The following is a 24,857-nucleotide window of genomic DNA, read 5'->3' on the forward strand; positions in this document are numbered from 1 at the left end:
GGTTGTTCACCTTTCAAAGCACTGTATGCTCATGAACCCAACTTGGTGTTAGCTCCTACATCCATCCCAAGCACCAATACTTCAGTGTCTGAGTTGGTTGAAGACAGGGCACTGCATTTTCAATCCCTGAAGCAGCACCTGTTAGCGGCTCAGAACAGGATGAAACTTCAAGCAGACAAGAAGCGCAGTCCAATGCAGTTTCTGGTGGGGGAAAAGGTGCTGCTTAAACTCCAACCGTATGCACAGACGTCTGTTGCCAATCGCCCATATCCCAAACTGTCTTTCAAATATTATGGACCATATGAAATTACAGAGCGTATCGGCTCAGTGGCTTATCGGCTGAAGCTGCCTGATGACAGTATCATTCACCCAGTCTTTCATATCTCTCAACTGAAACAGTTTCATGAGGATTATACACCAGTTTATGCTGAGCTACCTCGTGTCACTGATCTGGCACTCGCCAATACAAGTCCAGAAGCTGTGTTGGAACGTCGCTTAGTCAAGAAAGGTAATGCTGCCATTCCACAGATAAAGGTAAAGTGGGCTGGTCTACACGAAGACTCCGCAACGTGGGAAGACCTGTATGTGGTGAAGACGCGCTTTCCTTCAAGTTCTGTCTGGGGACAGCCACAAATCTCGGCGGGGGGGGGGGGGGGGATGTCACAACCGTGGAGAAGCCGTATACCGAGGAGAGTAGGCGTAGACAGAAAATACGTTTTGTACTGAGGTTTGCACGGCCTGCGTGCCGAGGGGTGTGCGTGAGTTTGGCTTTATAAGCCAGGGAAAGGAGGAAAACTGTAACAAACATTTTATCCCCAAACTGAAAAGGAAAGGTGACCTCGTCCCGATCCATTTCGCTCTGCGTTTGATTCCCTTCGTCTATCTCATGCCGGCGATTTCTATCGATTGGCCACGGGTGTGACACTCTCGCTGTTGGGGAATATGCTGTGCCGTCACTCAGTCAAGCACCTGGGACTCCTCTTCTCCTAGAGGCTGCCAACTGGAGGCACGCGAAGAGGCGACACCAAGGTTGCTGTCATTCGGTTCGTGGAATTGGTTTTGTGGCATAATCTGACCAGGACTGCACTCGCATGTCGGGCCAGATAAGGATTTCATGATTTATGCCTTTGATAACGTGTTGCATGTAGACACAATTTATCAGGTAGCTTTGCTGCTATGGTGTTGGTGGCATACTGGAATGATTGAGCATGACTGGTGGATGGGGAGAAGGCCCCTCTGGATTCTGATTCTCGTAGGTCGCTGGCATCAGTCCTGGCTGGTAATCATTTCAAAAGGCCTCGTAGGTCGTAGCATTGCTACTCCATCTTAATGAAAAACGTGCCCAGGTACAGTCGCGAAAAAGGAGGTCGTGGCATTGCTAGTTTGCTACGCGCCAGCAAACTCTGGACCCAGCACAGGAACTCTCGCGAAATGGCATTTTCTCTGGTTACCTGCAACTTGGAATTTCTGAGTTGGCATACAAACATAAGGGATATTCTCTTGCATTCAGCTATCCTATATCCAGTGTTGAGAGCTCCAGAGATATAGCGGCATATATTTTACCGCATCCACATTGTAAGTGAAATTCATTTCTAGGTAGTCAGAGCTTGTACAGGTGCCAAAGTAATCTAGTTAAGCTATATCGCGGTCCAGCATTTACTACCCATTCGGTGTGCTTGGCCTGATGCAGGTCCTCCTGTAGAGGAGGTTATTCCAATATCATCTAATGTATCGTCTGCCACCGCACCCATTCTCCCTTTGGCAATTGAAGAACACTGAGGCCACGGGTGGTCCAAGATTATAAAGTGCTGAGAAGTCTCTTGTGTTGAAATTTGGTCTCCATCCTGGTGCATAAATAGTCTGCCGGATGGATTGGCGGAAGAGGACAAAGACAAAGCGATGTATTCCAGCAGTTGGCTTTGGACTTTCATAGCTTACTACCTCATTTCCTGGAATATATTTTGAATACAACTTATTAGAGCAAGTTTATGCAGATATCATTCCCATGTTTAGAACTGTAGTTACTCAAGATTTTGTATTTGGTCTTTCCAGGGTTAAAAGTTGACCATAAATTAGTCCATATCACAAGTAGACATTGCCAAATGCTAATAGACAGTCATGTTGCACAAGCCTAATCCAGTTATTCAAATATTTGTCTGCAACCAAATTTGTAAATATGTAAATATACACTGCATATTGTCCTATTCTTTGTAACTAATATATATGCCTTTCACAAGTTATAGCTTGCATTTCTTTAGGTGTAAAAAAGTACTGCATGGTCTATTCTTTTGATTTTCTTGGAAACAAAGCATTCAAATAGGGATATGAGATGTAAGCGATGGGGGCAACTCACCAAAGCTTACATTTGTTGATTCTGGAATGTCTGTCACCAACCTGCATGCATCATGCCACCGTAAGTAATTCTTTTTCCTATTTGTTATGTCAGCAGAATATACAAGTAATAGTAAATTCCATTCATCGCATATTTTTCAGGTCTTACCAATGAAGGTATTCTCTTTTGGTTGGATTGCTTGGACTCGGTGAGTCAGGATCCACCATCACCTAGTTATAAGCTGGTTATTTTCTTTAGAAACATAAACAATAATGCTTTAATGCATACAGTAAATCATGTTGACGCAGATACCTTTATTTTAAAATGGCACAACATTTGCCTGTCGTCTAAGGCAAATTTACACTGTTCTTGACCTTGTACAAATCTTAATGTATGATAAGATAATGAGCCATGTGAGCTGTCAACTAGTTTGTCAGTTTTTTCAAACAAATTGAAGTGCTCTGAACTTTATCTGCTCAAATGCTAGCAGATTTTGTTATGGAAATATTTTTAGGTAATTCACATAATATTGATTCTCAATAAGTGCCTGCGCCCAAATATGCTGGTATATTTGCTGACACTAGCAAAAAAGCAAGGTGGGCATCTCTGTAAGTTATAATTTGAACCAAATGTGGAATTGGGAACTGTATTTTTTTTCAATCAACAGTAACAACTTTCAAATCTACAAGGTCAACATTCACGTTTTGAAGCTTCGGGTCAGTTCTCTACCAAATCAGCCTATGAGGCCCTTTTCAATGGATCCGTTTATTTTGCAGTGGGCAAACTGATCTGGGGCACTTGGGCACCAAAGAAATGCAAGTTTTTCATGTGGCTAGTCGCCCATAACCGCTGTTGGACAGCAGACAGACTTGCTCGTCGGGGCCTATCACATCCAGATCATTGTCCTCTTTGTGAACAAGAAGAGGAGACAATCAACCACCTTCTCTCGGCATGTGTGTTTGCCCGGCAGTTTTGGCATCGGTTTTTGGGCTGTTTTGGATTTCAGGCTGTCACGCCTCTTCCTAATGATTTGGATTTCTTTATGTGGTGGCAGCAGGCTGGTGACAGGATAAGTGCTGGTGTGTTGCAGGGGTTCAATACCCTGGTCGTTCTGGGAGCATGGTCTATTTGGAGGACTAGAAATGATACTGTGTTTGATAGGATCGCTCCCAGTGTTGATAGAGCCCTCTTGCTTGCACGGGATGAAGCTGAACTTTGGATGCTTGCAGGTGCAAAGGGGCTGAGTGCGGTGGTCGCGGTCGCATTTCCTGATTAGGAGTCCTATATAGCGACAGACTAGTGGTCACGGTGGTTGTTTTATTGTTTTTTGTTTATCGGCGCGTCTGTAACTTTCAAACAGTGAACCCCAGGGGCTGGGTGGTGGTGTGTGTCTTGGGTGCGTAGTGGTGTGTGTACTTTGGCTATTTTGGCCTTTTTCCTCTTCTTAATGCAATGATATGCAGCTCTCCTGCATATTCGAGAAAAAAAAACATTCATGACTTTCGATAATCTATAGATACTGAAAGCAACTTTCAAGTGGATCTACTCTGAACTGATATTGCAGTTAAGAGGTATACCACGTTTCTTTTGGGGGAAAAAAAACAGTGATCCAACTTGGCTTCTTAATTTAAAGAGTAGCTTGCATCATGCACCAGAGCACCATGTTTTACTTTGCATTATGTTTGCCACACTCTTTTACTTTGCACCAATGTAAATCAAAATAAGTTTACTTTTTAACGAATTATGCCGTGAACCCTGAGTGGAACCTTATGAAATATGAGGGAAATCACATGAGACCTCGTGAATTTCGATCATGTTTTATAAGGTTTCATTAAGGTTTTGTGAAAATTCATGAGTTCTCTGTAGGCTTTATGATACTCTAGTGCCAGGTCATAATTTACCATGGTGTAAAAAGAAAGTGCACTAAACCAGGTGCAAACAAAATACGATTTACATGGAGCAAAGTGCAGTTTACACTAATTTAAAATCCTAGCATGCTGCAAGTAGACATGTGGGTATGAACTCACCAAAGTGTAAAGGGTCCTCATGTCATGCCCAGCTATCTCAATCCTTGGTTCATTGGCTACTTGTGACGGCTTGAGCTCAGATCCATTAGTGAGTTCCCTATTGTTGTATAGGACTCTGAGTGATGCTGATTTGATAAATGGGTCCAAGATATCGCCAACTACGTTGCCAACGACAAGTGGGTCCCTTGACATGGTTAGCTAAGATTGGCAATCTTGAACACGAGCTAACTTGCCTGTCGTATGAGCTTGGGTGAAGTGAAGGGTGCAGGCTGGTGCTCTATATATACTGCAGGTCCCCAATGAGGCATCATTCACGATGACTGAAAATATTAGCTCTGGACGCCATGGTATCTTGCTTTATACTGCAAAGAATGATATGCGTTGCCATCACTGAAAATATTTCGAGTTGTCCACCCTCTGCACCTACACCAATGGAAGGAGTGCTCACTGCATTTCCACATAGGTGAATAAAATCTGATGTATCACATTCACTTATTCCCTATATCTAGGACCTATTAAATAGTTGTTCATAGCCAAAAAGTAGATTGCCTTTTGACTTGTCTGTAATCTCCCAGACTGACGCCTTATTTTCTTCGTTTTCAGTTTTCAGTTTTTTTTCCCAAATATGTTGCACGATTAACGTTTAGCCTTATTGGTTGTTATCTATCTGTCTATCTGCTCCGTAGCATATTGAAAAATGATTGTGTTGATGGTATTTTAACAAGGATGAACTCTCTAAGTAATATGAATAACTAAGAGGTTTTGTTGACCAGGATAGAAGTTTTGGTGGGACGAGCATACTATACTGCAATGATAGAAGGTGGTGGGGGATTTTCTTCACAAATGCAACAAGTGTTCGGTGTCTGCTCCTAAGATAATAATTTCAATATTAGATGCCCAAGATGCTAATTTGTGGTACAAGTGTATGGTCTATCTCACTGCATGCTGTCATCTAGAATTCAGAATCATGTTCAGTTCTTCTGCAAACATCATAAGTAGTAACTGCTTCTTTTTGTTTAACGATTGTTATGTGGGGTTTCAGCACTCATTCTATCAATTTTGATGCAAATTTCCACTGAGAAGCAGCTTCTCCTTTTCTATATCTGTAAAGAAGGGGGGTTGGAGCTTTATTCTTTCTTTGCAGCTTGATACTGTAAATATGATATGTTTGTAATGGATTACTTTAGGATCTATTCTGATCTGCAGACATTAGTAGTGGTCAAACATAATCTCTTTGTATTTTAAAATTCTATTTCTCAGGACAAATAGATGTGCCAGAGAATGTATAAAGCCATAAATCCATTTGATTTTTGCTTCTTACAATATCCTGAGGTTCTATTTTTTAGAACAAATGTTGCCACATCGTAGTGTTATATCCTAGATCACTGTGTTTCAGAATATCTGCATGTCCCTGTGTACCTTATGACATCAGTCTTTTGGGAGCTACTCTATGCACTCCATGGTGTTTAGGACCACATATCCGAAGACATATTGGTACAGTTGACTAATCACAATTTCAAGTTTCCAAATCATTCTGAAAAATTCACTTGAAAGCTACATATTCTGGTGTCTGATGTGCATGTTTTACAAATGCAGGCACACAACTACATTATACCTGCACCCATCTCTTCTGACTTCTATTCTAGTTAAATTGATGGAATATGACCTTCGGAGGAGCTCCAAGTGTAAGTTCATGTGGACTGATGCTGAAACTCATTTGCTTTTGACCCATGTGCCCTCTCAAATTTCTGCCGGAATAACACAATGGAATATTCTGCTCCCAGTTGCTGATCTTTTGTTTTGGTGAAAATGAACTGCCTACGGCAGCTGATATGGTCTCCAAAGAGAGGTGGCAGAGCTGTGACAGATAAGGTCTACAATGATCTAGGCTAGTAAGGGACCATAGAATCTCATATTGTCCTTGTACTTCACACAAGATTTGTGTGAACTGTATTCTTCTGATATTACATTCTCAGCTTACTTGAACTGTGCAGGTTATCAGGTATTTGTGTTTCAGTTCTGTGCCGAAAGCCTGAAAGGTGACACTACTTGCATTGGAGGCAAGAAGCTCAAAATCGATCAGAGAATCTCTGCTGTGCCTTACAAAGGTGATGCTAATAAAGTAGAAACTTGTCTCCCAATCCTTAATACCAGACCTTCAGCCACTTCTGCGAGTTCCGAAACATGGAACTGAAAGAGTTCAGTTAACATGATGGTTCATTGAGTATGAACGCCAAAGTTAGTGAAATGACTGGAATCCATGGAACTCTTTCCCGGTTCATTGCACATTCTTGATCCTTGACCAACGAATAAAGCAGTTCTTCTCTTCACGTGAGCATATCCCATTGGTCCAGCCACTCCAAGGGCGAATGCAAAAAAAGTTGTACTTCACATGGGTTGCTAAAGCTCGGAAATGGACATTTGACAAAGAAACTATGAGCGCTGGAATTGCATTGAATGGTATTGGTACAGAGCAATTTCCACAAACAGAAAACCTCCACTACCCTGTCAATGCTCTCTGATGGCAAAAACTGGATTGCGATGCCTGCTTCTTTCATGGCCTCGCAAAGTTGGAAGGATTCCTTACAACAACAACATAGCCTTTTCCCCCAAGCAAGTTGGGGTAGGCTAGAGATGAAACCTACACCCAAAAAAAAATGGAAGGATTTCTGAAGAAATTAGACTCAAGTTTCTGGTTCTCATTGCAAGTTGTTTGATCACCGTTCAAGTGCGAGCTCTGGTATGTGAAGAGTGTATATAATAGCCTATTATATATATAGCAGTTTTCAGGTATATATTGCTGGTATATACCATCTTCTCTACCTAACATCCTATACACTGCTGCCGTCCACCTACTGCCTGCTTGTTTTGTCACTGCCTGCAGGGCAACGACGGCTGCTGAACCGATCAAGATCGCGCCCTGGGAATCCGGTGGAGGACGAGAATCCTTCTGGAAACGGCCAGCATCGTGCGCTACTTGATCTACCGGCCGGTATTCCCCTGCCTCTTTGCTGAAAGCAACGGCTCCTCCTCCTCCTCCCCTCCAGAGCTAAGCTAAGCTAAGCTAGACGAGGGGCCCTGGATGGGGGGCGGCGTACGTGCGGCACTGCATTGGTTGCCGTTGTGTGTAAGTTGCATGCTCGCCGCCGCCTCAGCGCTGTCCATGAATGGAATGGATTGGCGCCGGCCGGCGTTTCGAGCCGAGTGCCGGGCGCCATGGATGGATATGAACATGATCGCTTGCTGCCGCTACGCCAATTCACCCGGTGCGTGCTACCTTGGCGTGGCGTGCGTTGGCATCGCGATCGATCTTATCACCTTCCTATAGGCCTGGAGAGCCTGGCAAGTCAGCGGTGGCACGCGGGCGCGCACATCTCGTATCCTTCCATTCCACATGATAAAAGCTGCAGCATCGCCGCCGCCGAAACCGGTGGCGGAGGCAGGATCGGAAGCTATTCTGGAGCTTTCTGGTGCAGCGGCCAAAGCCAACTAGCCATGTCGGCAGTGGCTAGCGTACTACGTCTACGTACAACTAAAATGTAGCCAGTCTAGAGTGTGTGAAGATGATGCAACACAGAATAATCTAGCTATAGGCTGCTAGAGACCAAAGGCTTTGGTCATGCTTTTGTATTATTGAAAGCAAAGTGTGACATAGGGAAGAATCAGTATATGTATGTAGCTTTTTTTTCCCCTTCAGGGAAATCAGATATGCAACAGAAAAGGTTTCTGTTCGAGACTCCGACTTGTATATTGCTACAATGCATCTGCATATACACAGAACTGCTAGTTCTCACGGTCTGTTGAGCTTGTGCTATATAACTTCTTGTTCTCTCTAAAGAAGATGAATAATTGTTATCCCAACGTTTCCTCAGATTTAACTCACAGCGCCTCCCAAACTTTTGTGTAGGTCCATTTACAAGGATGGCAGGATGGCATTGTTGCCGCGGCACCAAGCAGGTGAGGTGTGGGCGTCTCCAGGCCAGCTTTGCCATGGTTGCGACGCAGAACACCGGTCACTGCGATCTGTTGGCCGGGCGAACCTGCACTGCATAAATGTATGATTACATTCACAGATGAGAGCATGCCTAAACACACCCACTTGTTCACTCTAGATACCACCATTAAAGGACTATTACGAGGATTATTGCATTCATCAGATACATCTGCATCATGGCCTAACTGTCTGAAACCACTCGCGCAGGCCACAGTTTTGGTAACGGTCGTCGTCGTCCGTCCCAGCTCTCGCACCAAGCAACTTGGAGTTGGGACTGGCTAGAAAGAAAGAAAGAAAGAGCTCGATCGCCCGCCCATGTGCATGCGCGAGGTTTCGCATCGTCATTGGACACACTGTAAATAAAGCGGCCACGGCTTCGCATCGTCTCTCTTTGTGTTCCGGACAAGAACTCGTGTGAGCACCCAGCGATCATCATCATGCTTGCATCCCTTGCTGACGGGACGCAACGATCTAACCATCGCTGTCGTCGTTGCAAGAGGCGATCGGTCGATACGGTGCTCATTTTATCTGGAAACAATCCGCAGCCCAAAACAAGCACATTAATTTTGGCCGCCAGAGGCCAGATTTCGCCAAACAAATGGATCGTGTGCAGATATGATTCCAGTCAAAAGGGAAGGTTGCGTGCCATTAGCTTAGCTTTCTCAAAGAAAAGCTGAAGAACCACATGACACGGGCATGCAGATGCAGGTACTGTCCAATCATCGGTACGGCCCGTCTTCTGTGTGCCCAAGTTGCAGCACAGAAAACTGAAAGCAGCAAAGTTGGGTACCCCTCCCTTTGCCCTAAAGTCCACCAAATTGTTCCCTCCCCATTGCAACCAGATCATAGCACGACGCCACTAACAAAAACCGATGCGCTGCAATGATATGTGTTCTTCTTTAATTACTTTCTTCAAATCAAACTGTGCATGCAGCAGTGTGTGTGTGTTACGGTTAGCAAGCAGTCAAGCACAAGCAATTAGCAATTCAGCATGACCAGCATAGTGATGAAGAGGAGTGAGCTAACAAAGTCCATTTTTTTTTGGAACAGACAATTGTTTTCACTACGAAAACAAGCTACTCCCTCCGTTCCATGAAGAGTGCAATTCTAAGTTTTTTTAAACAGATTAGTGGTGGCGTGAAAAGACTCCCGTACTCTCATTTGTTTGCCACATATAGTTAGTTTTGACATACAATTCAAATCTAACCACTCAATTAGGCAGGTAATTGAGATCTAATATCTAGAATTGCACTCTTTGTGGGACGGAGGGAGAAAGGTGCGATGAGCTAGCGAAGTCTTCCCTGATTAGGCGAGCAACAAGCTTTCCAAATGCATCTCCCTAAAAGGCGAGGAATGTATGCAAAGGCAGACAGCAGTAGACGATGCGGAAAGAGAGGGAATATAATGATGCATCATGCGCAGTTGCAGTAAACAAGTCCGGCCGGCCCCGGCGGTGGCGGCAACTTTTGCCATCATCGGCTTGCTCGAAATGTGCCTGCGAAGCGCGAAACCCCAGTCCAGATTTAGGTCTCGGTACAGAAAAGAACGCCGTCTGCAGATCACGTCGCGTCGCTGTCAGAGATCGTCCAGTGGGTTGCTGCTAACAGTTGCGAAGGGAGATCTAGGCCTGATATGCTGACGGAAGAGTCGAACAGAGATCAGAGCTGCATCTCGTCCATCCATGCGTGTTCGGTCGATTGCTTTCGCTCATCGCGGCGGCAGGCATCGACCAAACCAGAGGCTGGTTTTCCTGCAGCGGTTTCACGAGAGGCTCGTCATCAGGGAGTAGGCTTTACCTGTGCGTCGCTTCGAGGGTACCACGAGGCGAGCGATTTGGTCGCCTTAATTAGTGGTCAGAGAATATTGAACACCTGAAGAACCTTGACGTCCACTCCTATACGAGAAGACAAGTGTTTACTGAACCTCTGAACAATACTTTCTGAGGGCAAACAATGCAATCTCTGGGCAGTATAACCTGCAGTTTCTGAGGACAAATAAACAAGATGATCATTGATCTCTTTAGATCGTTTCAGTTCAGATCCGGCCAATCTCACTTGCGAGCAATTCTGGATGGTCAGTGAATAATCTCTCTGCAGAAGCCTGCAGAACTCTGAGCAGTGACCGTCCCGGATGGGACCGATCAGAACTCGCGAGTGGCAGTGGAGAACAATGGGATTTTCACGACAGCGAAGCTGCCAGCCAAGCCAAAACTGGTGAGCTCTTTTGCTTTGTGCTCTTTTTTCTCTTTTTCCAGCAGACAGAGGAGGGGCTCGTGGGCTCGGCTTAAGCGCTAAGGAAAGGCCCAGTTCTGGTCATGTTTGGCTAACAATCACATCAAGATTTCACTAAAAGACGAATGCTCGCATGCAGTACTAAATAAAGTCTATTTGCAAAATTTTTTTAGGAATGGGTGTAAATTTTCGAGACGAATCTAATGAGCCAAGTCTCATCATGATTGGCTACAGTGATGCTACAGTAACCGTGCTCAAACATCCTCTAATCGTACGGTCAAAGACCTCATTAGCTGGAGCAACTGCTACAGTACCATAGTTGTGGAGGTAATTTTATAATTAGAATTTATTTACTATCCCTAATTAGTGGTCAAAACATCGTTTCTCTCTCGTCAAAATATTTTCACACCACGACCAAACATGACCTCTGATCCGGGCCCGTGAGGCTTCATCTTCCGCGGGCCCCACCCATCCGCTCACGGCGCGACCCTCTGACCCCTGGGGCCTGGACCACGCGCCAGAAGCGCCGCGCCACGCTGCCTTTCGCTTTCCTTCCGCTGAGCGCTCCCCCTCCCTCTCCGATCTCTCTCCACCACCGCCACCACCCGAGCCGGCGGCCCGGCGGCGGCCACCGCGCGCGGGGTCCTCGCCGACGTCGTCCACGGCCGCTCGCAGGCGCGCGGCGCGGCGCGGTCTCGTCTCCTCCTCCAGCTTCGCCGTACCGGGGGGACCCGAGTTTCGTCGGCAGGCAAGCCCTAACACCCCGCCACCCCCCATCCCCCTGCTCTCTGCGGCATGCGCGGCCCGATCCCGCGTTGTTTGCTGTGCATGTGCGTAGGTTGACCCCGCCGCTTGCTACCATCCGTGCCGTGTGCTGGTACCGTGGGCGCGGGCGCGCTCCTCTCCAATCCCAAGCCGCCGTGATGTGCAACGTGTGAGCGCGCGAATCCCCAGAGCATGGGAATTCGTGCTGCCATGCTGGGGTAGCGGGGGTCAGACACATTAGCTGAATTTTAGCTGAATGTCCACTGGCCTAGCGCTGGTGATGCGTAGAAATGCCCAAATGGAATTGGTTTTGGCATTGTATTGTATGTTTGTCAATTAGCCTATGCCTTGAACAATTGCTGTTCCCTAGGAGGTTATTGCCGAGTTATATGTCTTCAGACGAAAATTTGGGCTGTGTCGAGCTATGATAGTTTGGTAGAAGGCTCACTGGTGTCCTTGTGTGATGACTGCATTTGGTTTGGACTTACCTAGGTCCAGATTAGTTTGCATTTTACCTTCCTGACCACATAACACGACCTTAAAAATTCAAATCCTACCATGGATCTTACAGCACATTTCTAAAGAGGGAGGTGTCAATCACACTGCCACTCTAATTGCAATTTGTTGTTGCAAATTATCTGAATGTTTTCTTATTCCTGCTATATTACATAACAGCTTGTGGTTTGGTGTATCCTGTTTCTTTTACTCCAAAGCTTTTGGCGTACTGGAAAATTTTACTCTGAAAGAGTCCGGAAAACAAGCTGTTCCATGGCACATCTAGGAAGCACTCAGACTGGGTTGTCAATGAAGGCCTAGGCCATTGCAGGAGCTTACTGTAAACTTTATGTAAGATATGGCAGTAGCAAGTAAAAACAAGCAGAGAAGCACGATATATTAACATATTTCCTTATGACATTATTTTTAAAGCATACATATATTTGAATTATATTTAAGAATAATTAACAAATTCATTGTTTTGGTTTTAACTGGATAGCATCCGATCATGTGTAATTATTGTATCAAAAATCATGCACTACAGTTCTGCATCCTCAAGCAGGCTTGTGATGGTTATTCTATGGGAAGATATAAAGCTTACTTTTATTGCAGATATTTTTTTCATTTTCAAACATTTAAGAGTTAGTGTAGAGGTTAGTTCTGGTATGGTAGCTACCCCAATTTCGAATTAACAAAAGCTACTACTTTATATATACAAATATGAAGATGAAAGGTGCAGCTAGCAGTGCATTTTGCATGGTTTGTTTATTCATTGTGTAGCCCCACTTTCTGCAATGAACAATTGAACATCTTCTGTCATTTCTTTCCATCCTAACTTGTAGAATTCTAGATTGTAACTCATAGTAGGTGTATGTGTAGATCAGTGTTTTTATAGGTGGTGGTCAGGCGATGGACCACTGCCTGATCACCTAATTGCCCATAAGATTGGCCAAGGTGGGTCTAGGCAGGATGCTGTTGCCTAGCGTTCTATATGTCCAGCTTGTGCAACCATGCTTCGTTAAACCGTTCTGCTATTATTCTTTATGTAATTCACAATAAGGATGGATCTAGCGATTGGCGCAGCGGTAGAGTATCTCCACTTGTGCCCTAGAGGTCCTTGGTTCAAATCAGCCTCTAGGAAAATAAATTAAGGGTAAGGGTGCCTAGAAATTCCCTTCCCCAGACCCCTCATATGTATTTATGTTGGGGTTTTTAGCACTGGAAATGCCCATTTCTGTAATTTGCACTGCTCATTAGGAGAAACATAGCATCATAGCATTGCAGAAGTGCCACTTTAGAAAATCACTCATAAATTTTCTTTGTTAGTAAAACACCAAAGCTAACTGTCATATTGCTCTGGCGCAGGTTGTGCTCGTTTTCTTCCCAGTTAGATATCTCATATGTAGTGCATTGTGATAATTCAGATGAGATGTGTTCTGAGCCAACTAAAGATAACCCTGACTGTGATCCTTGGTATTCCCTCCGTCCCAGAATATAGTTACGTTTAGATTTTTTTTTCAAAGTCAAACTTTTTAAATTTTGACCAACAATATCTCTAAAAATAATTTATTTCAAATAGAAAAAGTTACATATTATAATAGTTGATTTCACGATAAATGTACTAACATAATTTCTATGTTATTAACCTCTATGATTACTTTACTATTTGTAGTCTAAATGTAGCTATATTCTGGGATGGAGGGAGTACATTCATGGATGTGGATCAAAATTCAAGAGGGCCATGGACCAGCATGCCACAGGCCCCCTTGACGTACAGCAGGATATAAGATAGTATAGTTAGAGATATACGATCAGAGATGGGAATGTTAGCTAGAAATGAGATAAGGTTGCTAGCATGAGGATTGGATTACCTTTGTTTGTTGGTGGTATCTGGACTTATATAAGGTCATGGCACTGTGGCAGTCATCTCAGTTGATCAATATAGTTCTCATCTAGTTGTCCTGGTGGTGAGCATGACACCAAACAAGAAAACAGGGGGGGGGGGGGCAATTTACTTTATCATGTTATTTGCTAAGAGGGCACGTTAAAGCGGCAATATTCAAGTGCTTTGTGCTGATTTCCATTTCTATATACTGTCTGGATTTGCTTTCTAAGAAATCAATGCTTTGTACCTTCTGCAGGTTCAGTTTGTGGTCTGTTGAAGTGAAGCTGTATTGCTATCGTCAACTGCCAAGCTACAGCAATGGCTTACGAGATTAGTGAGATCAAAAGTAATGTTCAATTCTCAATAAAAGACTGTTACTTACTGCAAGCAAATCAAATCACTTTCATTGGCCCTTCCTGTTTACATATTCAGAAGAAATAATCAGAACTATAGTCTCTTTCATTCTACTGGATGCCATGAAAAAAACTGAGTGCTATACTGCTACTTTTGTACGGCGTGTACACATTCCAACATTCGAACTTTTAATCTGTCATCAACTGTCTGTCTTGCAATATTTTGACACTAGGATAAAGAAACGGTGCTGTTTGATTCCTGTATGAAAGTACTTTGAAATGATCATAATATTGTTGCAATATATATTATACTTTAAGAGAAATCAGCACTCTTGGAGATTGTGGTATGATGGGCCTTATATTTTTAAATGATGGGAGTACCTCACAATTCTTATTGCATACTGTCACATTTGTCAGACCTTTTCCTTTGCATATCTTGTGTTTATATTGAATTTGTTGAAAATCACAAACCTGACTGGATATATTTGAAAGCAATATGATAGGATAGTTGGGGTTGCTGTGTTGAGATTCTGATCATGTATGCTCAGTAAAATAAAGAGAACCAGTATGTCATATGTGCAATAAAATTTGCGTTCAGTTTCAAAATCACAATTGGAGTTCCCAGTGGGGGTAACAATATCAATCTCCCTTACAAAAAAGTTTCACTTGTTCATATTCCCTGATCTCATGCGTTTGCTTGTTTCCATCTAACATGGTACTAACAATTTTTATTTTATTCCCCATGTTTCAATACGAAGAGATTGGCATTGGTCTGGTGGGGTTTAGCATCCTATTCTCGTTCCTTGGTGTTATCCTTTTCTTTGATCGGGGCTTGTTGGCTCTGGGTAATGTATGATACTATACTTCACAGTCCTTGTGTTGTAATATTATGTTTCTGATGAAGTTACCATGACTCAGCCCTCACATTCTTCTACATTGTTTCTACTTTCTATACTAGATTTTCTTTTTAACTGGAGTGGGCTTATTACTTGGCTGGCAATCTATGTGGCAACTTTTCACGAAGAAGGCAAACCTTAAGGTATTTTTAGGCTTGCATAGATACAGGACCACTTCTGCGCAGTGTGCTCTTCCATTATTGTTTTGTGCCCACTTTTAATTTTTGTTCTGAAACATAAACTTTTATTCTATACTATTGAACTGATAAAGTTCCAGGGTAGTTAGTTATGTTGACCTTGAGAATTTACTGTTGTAGTGTTAAAATGTGGAAGAACTATAAAAATAGATAAGTTGCAAGGATATTGATAGGATTATTATTATTGTTTGTTTCTTCGTTTATTATGACTTGGGAAAGTTGTATTTTAATGGTTTTTTGTTATATGATAGTTATCTTTATCTACCATATCTTAAACAAATTAGTTATTGTGTTAATGCCACAACCTCTCTTGGTATTTTTTCTTAAGCAAACATGTAACATCATTGCTTCTCAGTGATGGAAATTGCCTAGATGTGGTTTCGTTCCTTCCATGGCAATCACTAGCCTTGTGGTTTTCAAAATTGCATCCAAATAAACAAACATGTGGCTAAAGTGAATCCTGCATAAGTCCATGACATGCAAGGTGTTACTACTGCAGAATGCATGGTCTGCAGCAATAATTTCCATTTAGCAAATCCAAGTGTCTTAGTATCATGATTTCCCTCTTAATTAGTCTTAGCTAATATATTATTGCTCCTCTTGCTGACCTCAGTGAAATTTGTCCCATGACAATCGATTGAAGAGATAATATTATTATTGTTTGGTAGGGATCAGTACCTTTCTTCATTGGTCTGTTTCTTCTGTTTGTCCGTTGGCCTGTTGTTGGTATAATCATGGAACTATATGGATCTTTTGTGCTATTCAGGTACTTGTCTAACTATCCTCATTTTCAATTTGTTTCTTGGTTTCATTATTACTGACCTTTGCGTCCAATTCCTTTACTTTTTGCAGTGGTTATGGCCCCCCTATCCAAGCCTTCCTATATCAAATACCTATCATTGGTTGGATTCTGCAATACCCATTCCAGGTAAGTTATATTTTGCTGAGGACTTTTAATTAATTTTTTGACAGGATTTTTATATTTATTTCAATGGTCTTTCTGATAGGGTTACTTGTATCCGCAACATTAATTTTCTTTATGAGCTTAAATTGCGTCAGTAGCCATTGTAGATTATAACTGATGCATGAGGCTCGATCTGATCTCTGCAGTTGTTTGCTCAGTTGAGGCGTAAGCGTGCTTGAAACCTTCTGCAACTGCCAAGATACTCTTTGACTCTCCATGGGAAAAGTAGCGTGCTGTTGTGGTGTTGATACAAGAATCACCTGGACCCTTCACTATTGCATTGAAATGATCTTTCAAATCTTGTGTGCATATGCATACTTTGCGGATTCTAATATACAGTTGTTCTGAGTAGTTTATTGTTCATATTTAGACAAAGTAGGACTTCAAAAGGTGTTGGATGGTGGATGCTCGGTTTGTTGAAACAGGAGGATCTCATTGCCTTCCATCATCCCAACAACAAACTGTGGGGTCAGAGTGATCACACCTGATTTATTTCTGATTCTGGATGCAACTTGCCACATTACTTGACAGTTGCAAGAAACATGTTAAGAAACACCAGTCAGAAGTCCTGCAAGGAGCTTGATTGCTCACCTGATGACTATTATGCGGGATCTGTTTTCTTTTTGTCCAATGAATGGCCTTCGCTGGGTGAAATGCCCGTGGTATTTGAATTTCGTTGGTGATGTCATTTTCTGTATATGAAGTCTACATATGGTGACACGTATGGTTCTTTCAGCTGAAGATTCGCCTTCTTTCCTTATGTTTTGTTATTGTGGTGCTGTTGATGACTGGAATAGTGCCGGTCATGTGATTCACAGGAACTTATTGTGCTAGCGTGCTACCTGCATGTCTCATTCAGATTAGGTTGCTGATAAGCCGTTTGCTTTAGCAATCATTTCCGCCATTGTAGCTTATTTTTGGTCTAACATGCCGTCACGTCCAGGGCCATCACCTGATGGGCCTTATCTTTAACCACAGTTATGCTGTGATGGAGATTTGGAATGCCCCCCATCGCGTTCTGCTAACCTGACAGTGATTTGTTGCTGACTGACGAGCAATGGCCGAGGAGAAATTTCAAAAATTTCGTTTCTCATGATTTCTGTGTAGAACATCTGTGCCAGCGAATCTTCTGACGCTTCTTTTCGGTAGGGAGATATTTCAGGCGCTTTCCTTGCCAATCATACTCATCAAGTTGCAAAAGTGCAGCATTTTCAACCCATTTTGCTACCAGCGATGGCATATAGGTGTCCTCTCGTCCCTTCCAAACTCCATCGGTTCGCGCAGGTGGGTAGCTTACGGCAAAACTTTACAAGAAATCTGGATCAATTTTTTTTTGTGACAAGATTGGCGGTGATACATGCATACAAGAATTTAGATGACATTTTGGACAAGATTTGAGTGAAACATTGGGAATATAAATTATGAATATTTTTTAAGTTATTGAGTTTGAAAAAATGAAAATTATATGAATAAATTTGTATTAAAAAACACCTTTATAAAAATATACATGTATCACTTTTCAATAAATATTTTTATAAAAATAAGCAGTCAAAGTTATACTTTGAAGACGTGTCGCTGTTCTAAACGTCATCTATTTTCTATATAAAGAGAGTACATGATCTGATCTGATGGTCAATCAATTTGGCTGGGACTAACAAGCCAAACAAGATAGCCAGATGGCGAATGGGCAGTGGCACCACCTGTCCTTATCCAGCTGAGCTCACTGGCCTTGCTCTGCAATTGCCTGCTCGCCGCTGTTGCCCCCACGGCCACGACGCCTCCGCCTGCCGCCGCAACGCGTCAAAACCATAATCATCGCCAGTGCCGATTGCCAAAGCAAATGGAGGGACCCCCTGCGTCCAATAACTCCTCGTCTGCTTCCCAAGATTTCTTTCTTTTCCCTTTTCAATTCAACTTTCCTCCCTCGATTTCAACCAAGAAAAGATGAGCAAAGTTGTTGTTCAAAAAAGATGAGCAAAGCCTCGATTCCAACCAAGGGGTGGAGCCGTGGAGGTGGTGGTGGGGTGCTCCCTCCGTCTGCCGCACAGGCACAGGCGCACAGCATAGAAAGATTCCTAGTCCTCTTCCCCACTTCGGTGCCCCACGCCGACGCAGCCCGCCACCACTGTTGGGCTGCGCAGCGGCACCACCCCTTTCTCTTCCCCCCTCTCTCCCCCGTCACATCCTCCTCCACCCACCCATTGCGGCATATAAATCCCAGATCCAGATCTCCCACCCACACCTTCCCTCTTGCATAGGCAGCCAGTCTGACCATCTACTCGCATGGGCTATCTACATGTGATCTTCTCGCAGGTGTTTCCTGTGCTGCTCCGGGGCTGCCGTCCCTGCTTTCGGTTTCAGTTTCTTGCATTGGTGCGAGGTTTATTTTTTTGTCAGACCGTGTTCATCTACAGGTGGTGTCTGGGCGCAGTGGTTTATCGATCCCTTCCTTGCCTTGTGCTGATCCGGGAGCGGTGGTTCAAGTGTTTCTTGTTGCAGCAGCTTTGCAGACAACGCGGGAATCGGTCGATAAACCTCTGCATCCAGCTCTCACCTCGGTCCCTGCTCATGGGTTCATGTCTAAATCTAATGCCTTAACCTCAAAGCTATGCTTGGTATTACTGTGATGATATATTTGACTACTTTTTGCATGATCTGACTTGCAGATCGACCGAGATGCATGTTTTCTTCATAAAGCTTCAGTTGTCTACATGTATTTTGCCTGACACATGTATTTGATATCAACTATCAAGCACCTAGTCGATGCACACACAATATAGCTTGTTTACCTTTCTTTTCTTTAGAAGAAAAGGGGAAAGCAAAAAAAGAAAAAAGGAACTAAGTAGTAAAGCATGTCCTTTTATGCACCGGCACTGGCACTTTATGTTTGATTATGATAACAACATCTTAACGACGTGTGGTTCTGATTATATGATAATTGTATAGCATTTGGGTTACTCTACAATACCAAGGTAATGAAATGTTTGGTTGGTTAGAGTTATCTTAGCTAGTGGGGATAAGTTCCTTGCTCTAGAAAGCTTAGTATTGCTTGTAGCTAGGAACCATTTTTTGAAGAAAAAAAAAGAGCTAGGAACCATTTAGGGAAGGTGGATGGCAGGGCATCTTGCTTGCTGCCGTCATGCCTGGAATATTTTCAAATTATTGGGGGTCATTCAGGACACGTCTCAATAGTTCTATTCTTATTCAGAGGTAGCATATTGAATAGTTATATTCTTTTCTCTGGCAATGCTAAAATCGGGTGAAAAGCTTATTGGTGGCACGAAATTTGTTTTAAGATAAATTCTTTGGATTATATGACAGGCTCTGAAATATGATATATAACTATATTTTTTATACCAAAATTGAAAGTAGTTGTTATTATTCTTAGAGTAAAGTACTAGCGGTCCCTAGACTTGTTATGATGTGTCATCTAGGTCTCTAAACTCTTAAAAATGCATTTTTAGATTCCCAAACTTGTTTCAAGGTGTCACATAGCTCTCTAATCTCTCAAAATATATTTTTAGATCCATAAGCTCTCAAGATGCTATTTTAATTTAATATAAATTTTGTTTTGCTACTTTAAGTTAATAAAAACATTTTTTGCTACTTTAAATTAATAAAATTGCTATTTTGGTTTTTTTAGAATGGAAACAAATTACCTTAATAAATTTATACAAACACATGCAAAGGAGATATTCAGGATTAGCATTCACTACTACAAAAACTGCTTTTTATCCCGGGCAACAACTCCCTTTAGTCCCGGTTTTTGAACCGGGACAGGGAGCCCGGGACTAAAGCTCCCCGATCTTTGGTCCCGGGTCAAATAACCAGGACCAAAGGGGTCATGTGGCAAAGTAAAAACTATCTGCGCAATCTAGGACTCGAACCTGAGACATCTTGGCTCGCGCGTAGCTTCTTTACCACCCCACCTACACAGCGCATGTGAACTTGGATGGGATGTTTTCCCTTTATACTAACACATGAAGACCCCTTTGGTCCGGGTTGGTGGTACCACCTGGCTCCAACCGGGATTAAAGACATATTTCGTCCTCTAGCCGTTGGAACCGGGATTAAAGACATATTTCGTCCTCTAGCCGTTGGAACCGGGACTAAAGACCCCTTTAGTCCCGGGTCCAGTACCAGCCGGGACAAATGTGAAGGACCAAAGACCATTTCTGTAGTAGTGATTGATATCTCCATGAACAAGAAAACTATAATATCCGCCGTTGATATCAAATGATCTAGATTACCTATGATGTATGATTAATGAGCAGTTAATTTAGAATTGAAATGATCTTAGTGGTACAATTTCTAAATGAATAAGATGAAAAAAAATTAATAAACAGTCCATTTTGAATACAGCTAATTAATGGCAATTTTCAGGGATATGAAAATTCACCTTGAGAGTTTGACACATTGAGACAAGTTTTGGAACCTGAAGATACATCTTGATAGTTTAGGAACTCGAATAACACCTCCGAACAAATTTAGGAATTTAAAAATGTATTTTGAGAGTTTAGGGATCTAGATAACACCTCAAGATAAGTAGAGGACCGCCTATGTATTTTACTCTTATTTTTACTTGGCCAGCTTTTGAAGTTTTTCTGCACTGCAGACTGTAATACAAGCCTTGTTCAGTGCCACAATCTTGTCTTTGCAATGCACTGCTGTTGTATGATCAAGTAGGCAAAAACTTCTATGTAAATGTTTCGATACATGCCATTCTAATTATCATAAGCCCATAACCATACGGGGATTAGACACAAGTAGTTGCCAGAATATTGAAGTCAAGATCTTTTTGTTTCTCTTAGATTCTTTTTCTTTTCAACCTAGGTTACTTTCTGCAGACTGAAGTTGTGTCATGCATATTCTAACTAAATAGAGTTTGACGTGATATAGACAGAAGCAAAAAAAAAAAGGTACAGGTGATCGTCACATGACTTTACATTATTGCAAATGTCAGTTGTTTACCCCTTTCTTTTGTTACAGATATTATCTACTCCATCCGTTCCAAATTATAAGTCATTCCAAGAATCTTGGAGAGTCAAACCATCTCAAAGTTTGATCAAAATTATAGAGAGAAATATAAAGATTCGTGACATCAAATAAGTGCACTATGAAAATATAGCTAATAAAGAATTGAATGATACTTAATTGATATCATAAATGTTATTATCTTGTTATATAAATTTGGTCAAATTTGAAAATTTTTTACTCTTCAAAATTCTTGGAATAACTTATAACTTGGAACGGAGGGAGTATTTGATGCGCACACAGAGAGAACTAACGGTTGGCATCTTCAGTCTAGCCTTGAAGCTGTTGTTTGGTCTCGCTTGAGGTGCAGCCATACATGTACACCGACGTATTACAATACCCATGACTGATTGCTCCTGGAAATAAAGTGATTTCGATGGCGTGTTTTAGCAAGTTGATTACAATTTTGTCTGAACAACCAGCCCACAATACGTTTCACGACTTGCAGACTGTGAAGATCTTTGTGATCTGGCTACTACTGAGCGAAAGCTGGTAGCCCTTTGGATCCTGCAATCGGATGCTTAGCTTGTGGCCAAGATTTCAGGCCTGATGGGTGCGTGGATCCTGGCGCGCTGCTCTTGCCGTCCATGCTCGACGCTTCCCATCCCAACCTTCAAAGTTTGGTCGTGCAGCTTACCCGTCAGTGTTGTTCGTTGCTTCTCCTCTCCTCTCCGTGCTAGGATAGGACGAGCAGGGTTTTTGCCGGGGCCAAACGGAAGGAGTCCCGGCTCCCGTGGGCCGTGATGAGGAGGCCCGCCGATCAGCCGAAGCCCGAAGCAGCTGCTGGGCTTGCGCGCGAAGCGGAGGCGAGGCCCGCGGCCCGCTTAGGAATTTCGAAGAGAGCAGCGTGATTCGATTCCAGCATTTCGAAGGGATGCACTGTAGTTTACAGCACCTTGGCAATATTCTGCCCCTTTTTCTATGAGAAACTACGGTATGGAAAATTGCCGACTTGAACATGCCATTGTTAAGTATGCAAGTTTGAGCATACAAGATCTCCAAGATGGAGATAGACCACTACTCCACTACGCTGATTTAGTACAAATACTATGCAAATGAAGCTAAGAAGAAGAAGAAAAAAGTAAAAGAAGCTAGTGGCATGTTTTTTTTTGTTGTCTCTCATCTGGTACAGGTACGGCTGTAGAATTTGCTCGTGTACATATTCACACCAACTATACACACACTACTCACATCTGCATGCGTACAAAAACAAACCTACAACTACACTGAGATTACTGGAACACATGACATGTACTCATAGTTACTAGTTGTAACACCCCTGTGTTAATCATGCTCGCTAATCATGTGTTTAATCGCTAATTATGGCTTAAGCACGTCATTAGTGTTAACCGAGTTCGCGTGTTAAACATTGTTTTAGCCGTGTTCGACTACATTTTTCTCCCTAATCTGAGCTTCGAATCAACTTTCGCCCAAAACAAAAGTTGTAGATCTTCTCTTCCTCTACAACTCTTATTTTGGCCAAATTTCAAGATGTTGTGCAAAAATTTTAGTTTTGGGCGCTCCAAAAATTGAATCTGTTTTGCCCAAAATCCGGAGGTTTTGGGTTTGGAAACCGGAAGTTCCGGGTTTGGAAACCGAAAGTTCCGGTTTTGCTCTGTTTCACCTTCTCCGGCGCCCATACCGGCGACTGTGCCGCCGGCGACGCCACGTGTCGAGCATCCCGGCGAACCTCGCCCTCCGTGCGCGTCGTCTTATCCGTTCGCGTGCCATGGATGCTTCTCGCCCCGTCCTCATCTTCTTCCTCGAGCTGAGAGGAATGCTCGAGCTGGCCCGAGCAGAGTTGTGCCGCCGCTCGCCGCGCTGGCCGTAGCTCGACACCCCGCCTCGATCCCTCGCTCTAGAGCTTCCCTCGCCTCGCCCTTTGCCTCCTCCACCCATTCCCGAGCTCGGCCGCACCCAAACCTGGCCGGAATCGGGCCCGCCGAACCCGGCCGCCATTGCCGCTCACCGAAGCTCCGCCCGCGCTCGTCGATGTTACCCCTCCGGCCATCCTCCGCCCGATTCGAACGCCCTGTGAGCTTCCCCACGCTCTCCTCATCCTCCCCGGCCCTTTCCCCGTTCGATTCCCGCGCCGCCGCCGCCGCGGCTGCCCAAGCGCCGATGCGCGCACGCCGCGGCCTGCCTCTGCGCGGGGCCCCACGCTGCGGCCTAGCGCCCCGCCCCCTCGGCTTGCCCTGACCGCGGCCTGCCCGCCCCGCCGCCGGCCGGCGGGGAACGCGGCGCCGCCACCCCTGCCCCGTGTGCGCGCCACGCGCCGGCCATGGCCTTGGCTTGGCTGTCCTCTGTTTTTGCCCCAAAACCGGAACTTCCGGTTTCCAATTAAATTCCAGTTTCAGTTTTGTGTACTGATCTTGTAAAATGCGTAGTAAATAGTAGAAAAATGTAAAAAATAAAAACTAAATTTTGTTGGGTTGCTTAGACCAAGATCTTCAGAGGAAAAATACTCATGCTTGTGAAATGTCACTTTTGCCCCTGCTAAATTTGGGTTTTGTTTAAGCTAGTTTATTTAATACCGGTTGTTCCGTTGCTCTAAAAATTATGAAATTTATTCAGTATATTACTCTTTGTATGTGTAGTCCACTAAAAAAAATTCATGAGCATAGCCTATGTGCATGTTTGTAGATCTAATATTGCTTGATTTCCATTCTAGGGCTAAAAGAAATACTTTTCTATATCAATAAATGTTGGTAATTTATTTATGCACTCCTTATCAGTAGTTTTTCATGATAGAAAAGTTATGCTACTAGATCCTTGTGGCATGTTAAGTTTTGATCTTTAATTAGTTCTAGCTTCAGTATTTATCCTTTATTCTTGTGGTTAGTTAATGTTAAGTCCGTAGTTTATGTTTTCCTTATGCTCTAGATGTGCGATTAGTCATCCTAAGTAAGTTTTATAGCTTTGCTTGAAAGGAAACACTTCAGACTAAACTAGGTTGGAAACTAAACTTACCTAGCAGCGCCAAGCCGTTTCCTTTATCGCTTGGTTTCCTTGTTGTTCGTTAAAGGATTGCCAAGTCATGTCATCTTTTAATCGCGTTGCATTAAATCCTGGCCGCCATGCTTTGTTTTAATTAGTGCATGACATTCTTTTTCATACGTGTAGACGCCACGAATGAAGTTGTCTACGAGCTGGTGGCTGAGCCGGTCCAGGAGCTGCAAAGTAGGAGAACAGCAGGAGGACGCAGTCGAGCACGCTCACGAAGAAATCGCTAACCCCGCTGACCTGCAAGGCAAGCCCCGGAGCATGACCCATAAATTTAGTGTATATATATAAGTATTTGTGCATTTAAGTTCTAGGAGTTGTATGGAACTCAGTATGCATGTTCTCCCTAAGTACCCGTGAGTCCATACTAGTATAGTATGCATGTTCTCCCTAGGTACCCGTGAGTCCATACTAGTATTCAGGTGTCGTTAGAAATGCTTTGCTAAGTAGGACCTCGGTAGAAGTTGAGTGATTTCTGTCACTCGCAAGTTTTGAGATTTTGTTCCGATGGCAAGTGGCTTGGAGATGAATCAACAAGGAAAGAGAAATGGAGACCGGGCGGAGATGAGTTGGTTCGGGATAAGAAATGGATGGAAAGTAAATCTCCTCCTGTGTCGTTTGAGGACCGTACCGTTGTTGGCATTGTTGATCGAGGATTGAACAGTACTAACCACATGCCGG

At 43.3% G+C, this 24,857-nt stretch overlaps 2 protein-coding genes and 2 long non-coding RNA genes across 5 annotated transcripts; 3 read left to right on the plus strand and 1 right to left on the minus strand.

Annotated features, from left to right (window-relative positions):
- Window positions 1-1,447: 1,447 nt before the first annotated feature.
- Window positions 1,448-4,611, minus strand: LOC120707614 (protein FLOWERING LOCUS T-like). The gene is made up of 4 exons (XM_039992547.1): window positions 4,360-4,611; window positions 2,501-2,562; window positions 2,354-2,394; window positions 1,448-1,949 (listed from the first exon to the last, which is right to left on the minus strand). Exons 1-4 carry the CDS (start codon window positions 4,549-4,551, stop codon window positions 1,720-1,722), a joined length of 525 nt encoding a protein of 174 aa, XP_039848481.1. The 5' UTR covers window positions 4,552-4,611; the 3' UTR covers window positions 1,448-1,719.
- LOC120707624 lies at window positions 1,944-6,954 on the plus strand. 2 transcript variants are annotated; one of them, XR_005689050.1, is made up of 5 exons: window positions 1,944-2,413; window positions 2,494-5,179; window positions 5,756-6,044; window positions 6,144-6,251; window positions 6,354-6,954. It is a non-coding gene; the product is annotated as an uncharacterized LOC120707624 (long non-coding RNA). The 2 variants fall into 2 exon arrangements; XR_005689047.1 differs by having other exon boundaries at window positions 2,494-6,044.
- Window positions 6,955-11,104: 4,150 nt separating this feature from the next.
- Window positions 11,105-16,899, plus strand: LOC120707629 (vesicle transport protein GOT1-like). The gene is made up of 7 exons (XM_039992571.1): window positions 11,105-11,332; window positions 13,986-14,075; window positions 14,841-14,932; window positions 15,041-15,121; window positions 15,844-15,941; window positions 16,028-16,103; window positions 16,286-16,899. Exons 2-7 carry the CDS (start codon window positions 14,048-14,050, stop codon window positions 16,316-16,318), a joined length of 408 nt encoding a protein of 135 aa, XP_039848505.1. The 5' UTR covers window positions 11,105-11,332; window positions 13,986-14,047; the 3' UTR covers window positions 16,319-16,899.
- A 1,056-nt stretch (window positions 16,900-17,955) lies between these two features.
- Window positions 17,956-21,577, plus strand: LOC120707636. Its single transcript, XR_005689052.1, has 2 exons — window positions 17,956-18,870; window positions 20,523-21,577. It is a non-coding gene; the product is annotated as an uncharacterized LOC120707636 (long non-coding RNA).
- Window positions 21,578-24,857: the final 3,280 nt, after the last annotated feature.

Source organism: Panicum virgatum, chromosome 1K (genome assembly GCF_016808335.1).
Source record: "Panicum virgatum strain AP13 chromosome 1K, P.virgatum_v5, whole genome shotgun sequence".
Classification (NCBI taxonomy): domain Eukaryota; kingdom Viridiplantae; phylum Streptophyta; class Magnoliopsida; order Poales; family Poaceae; genus Panicum; species Panicum virgatum.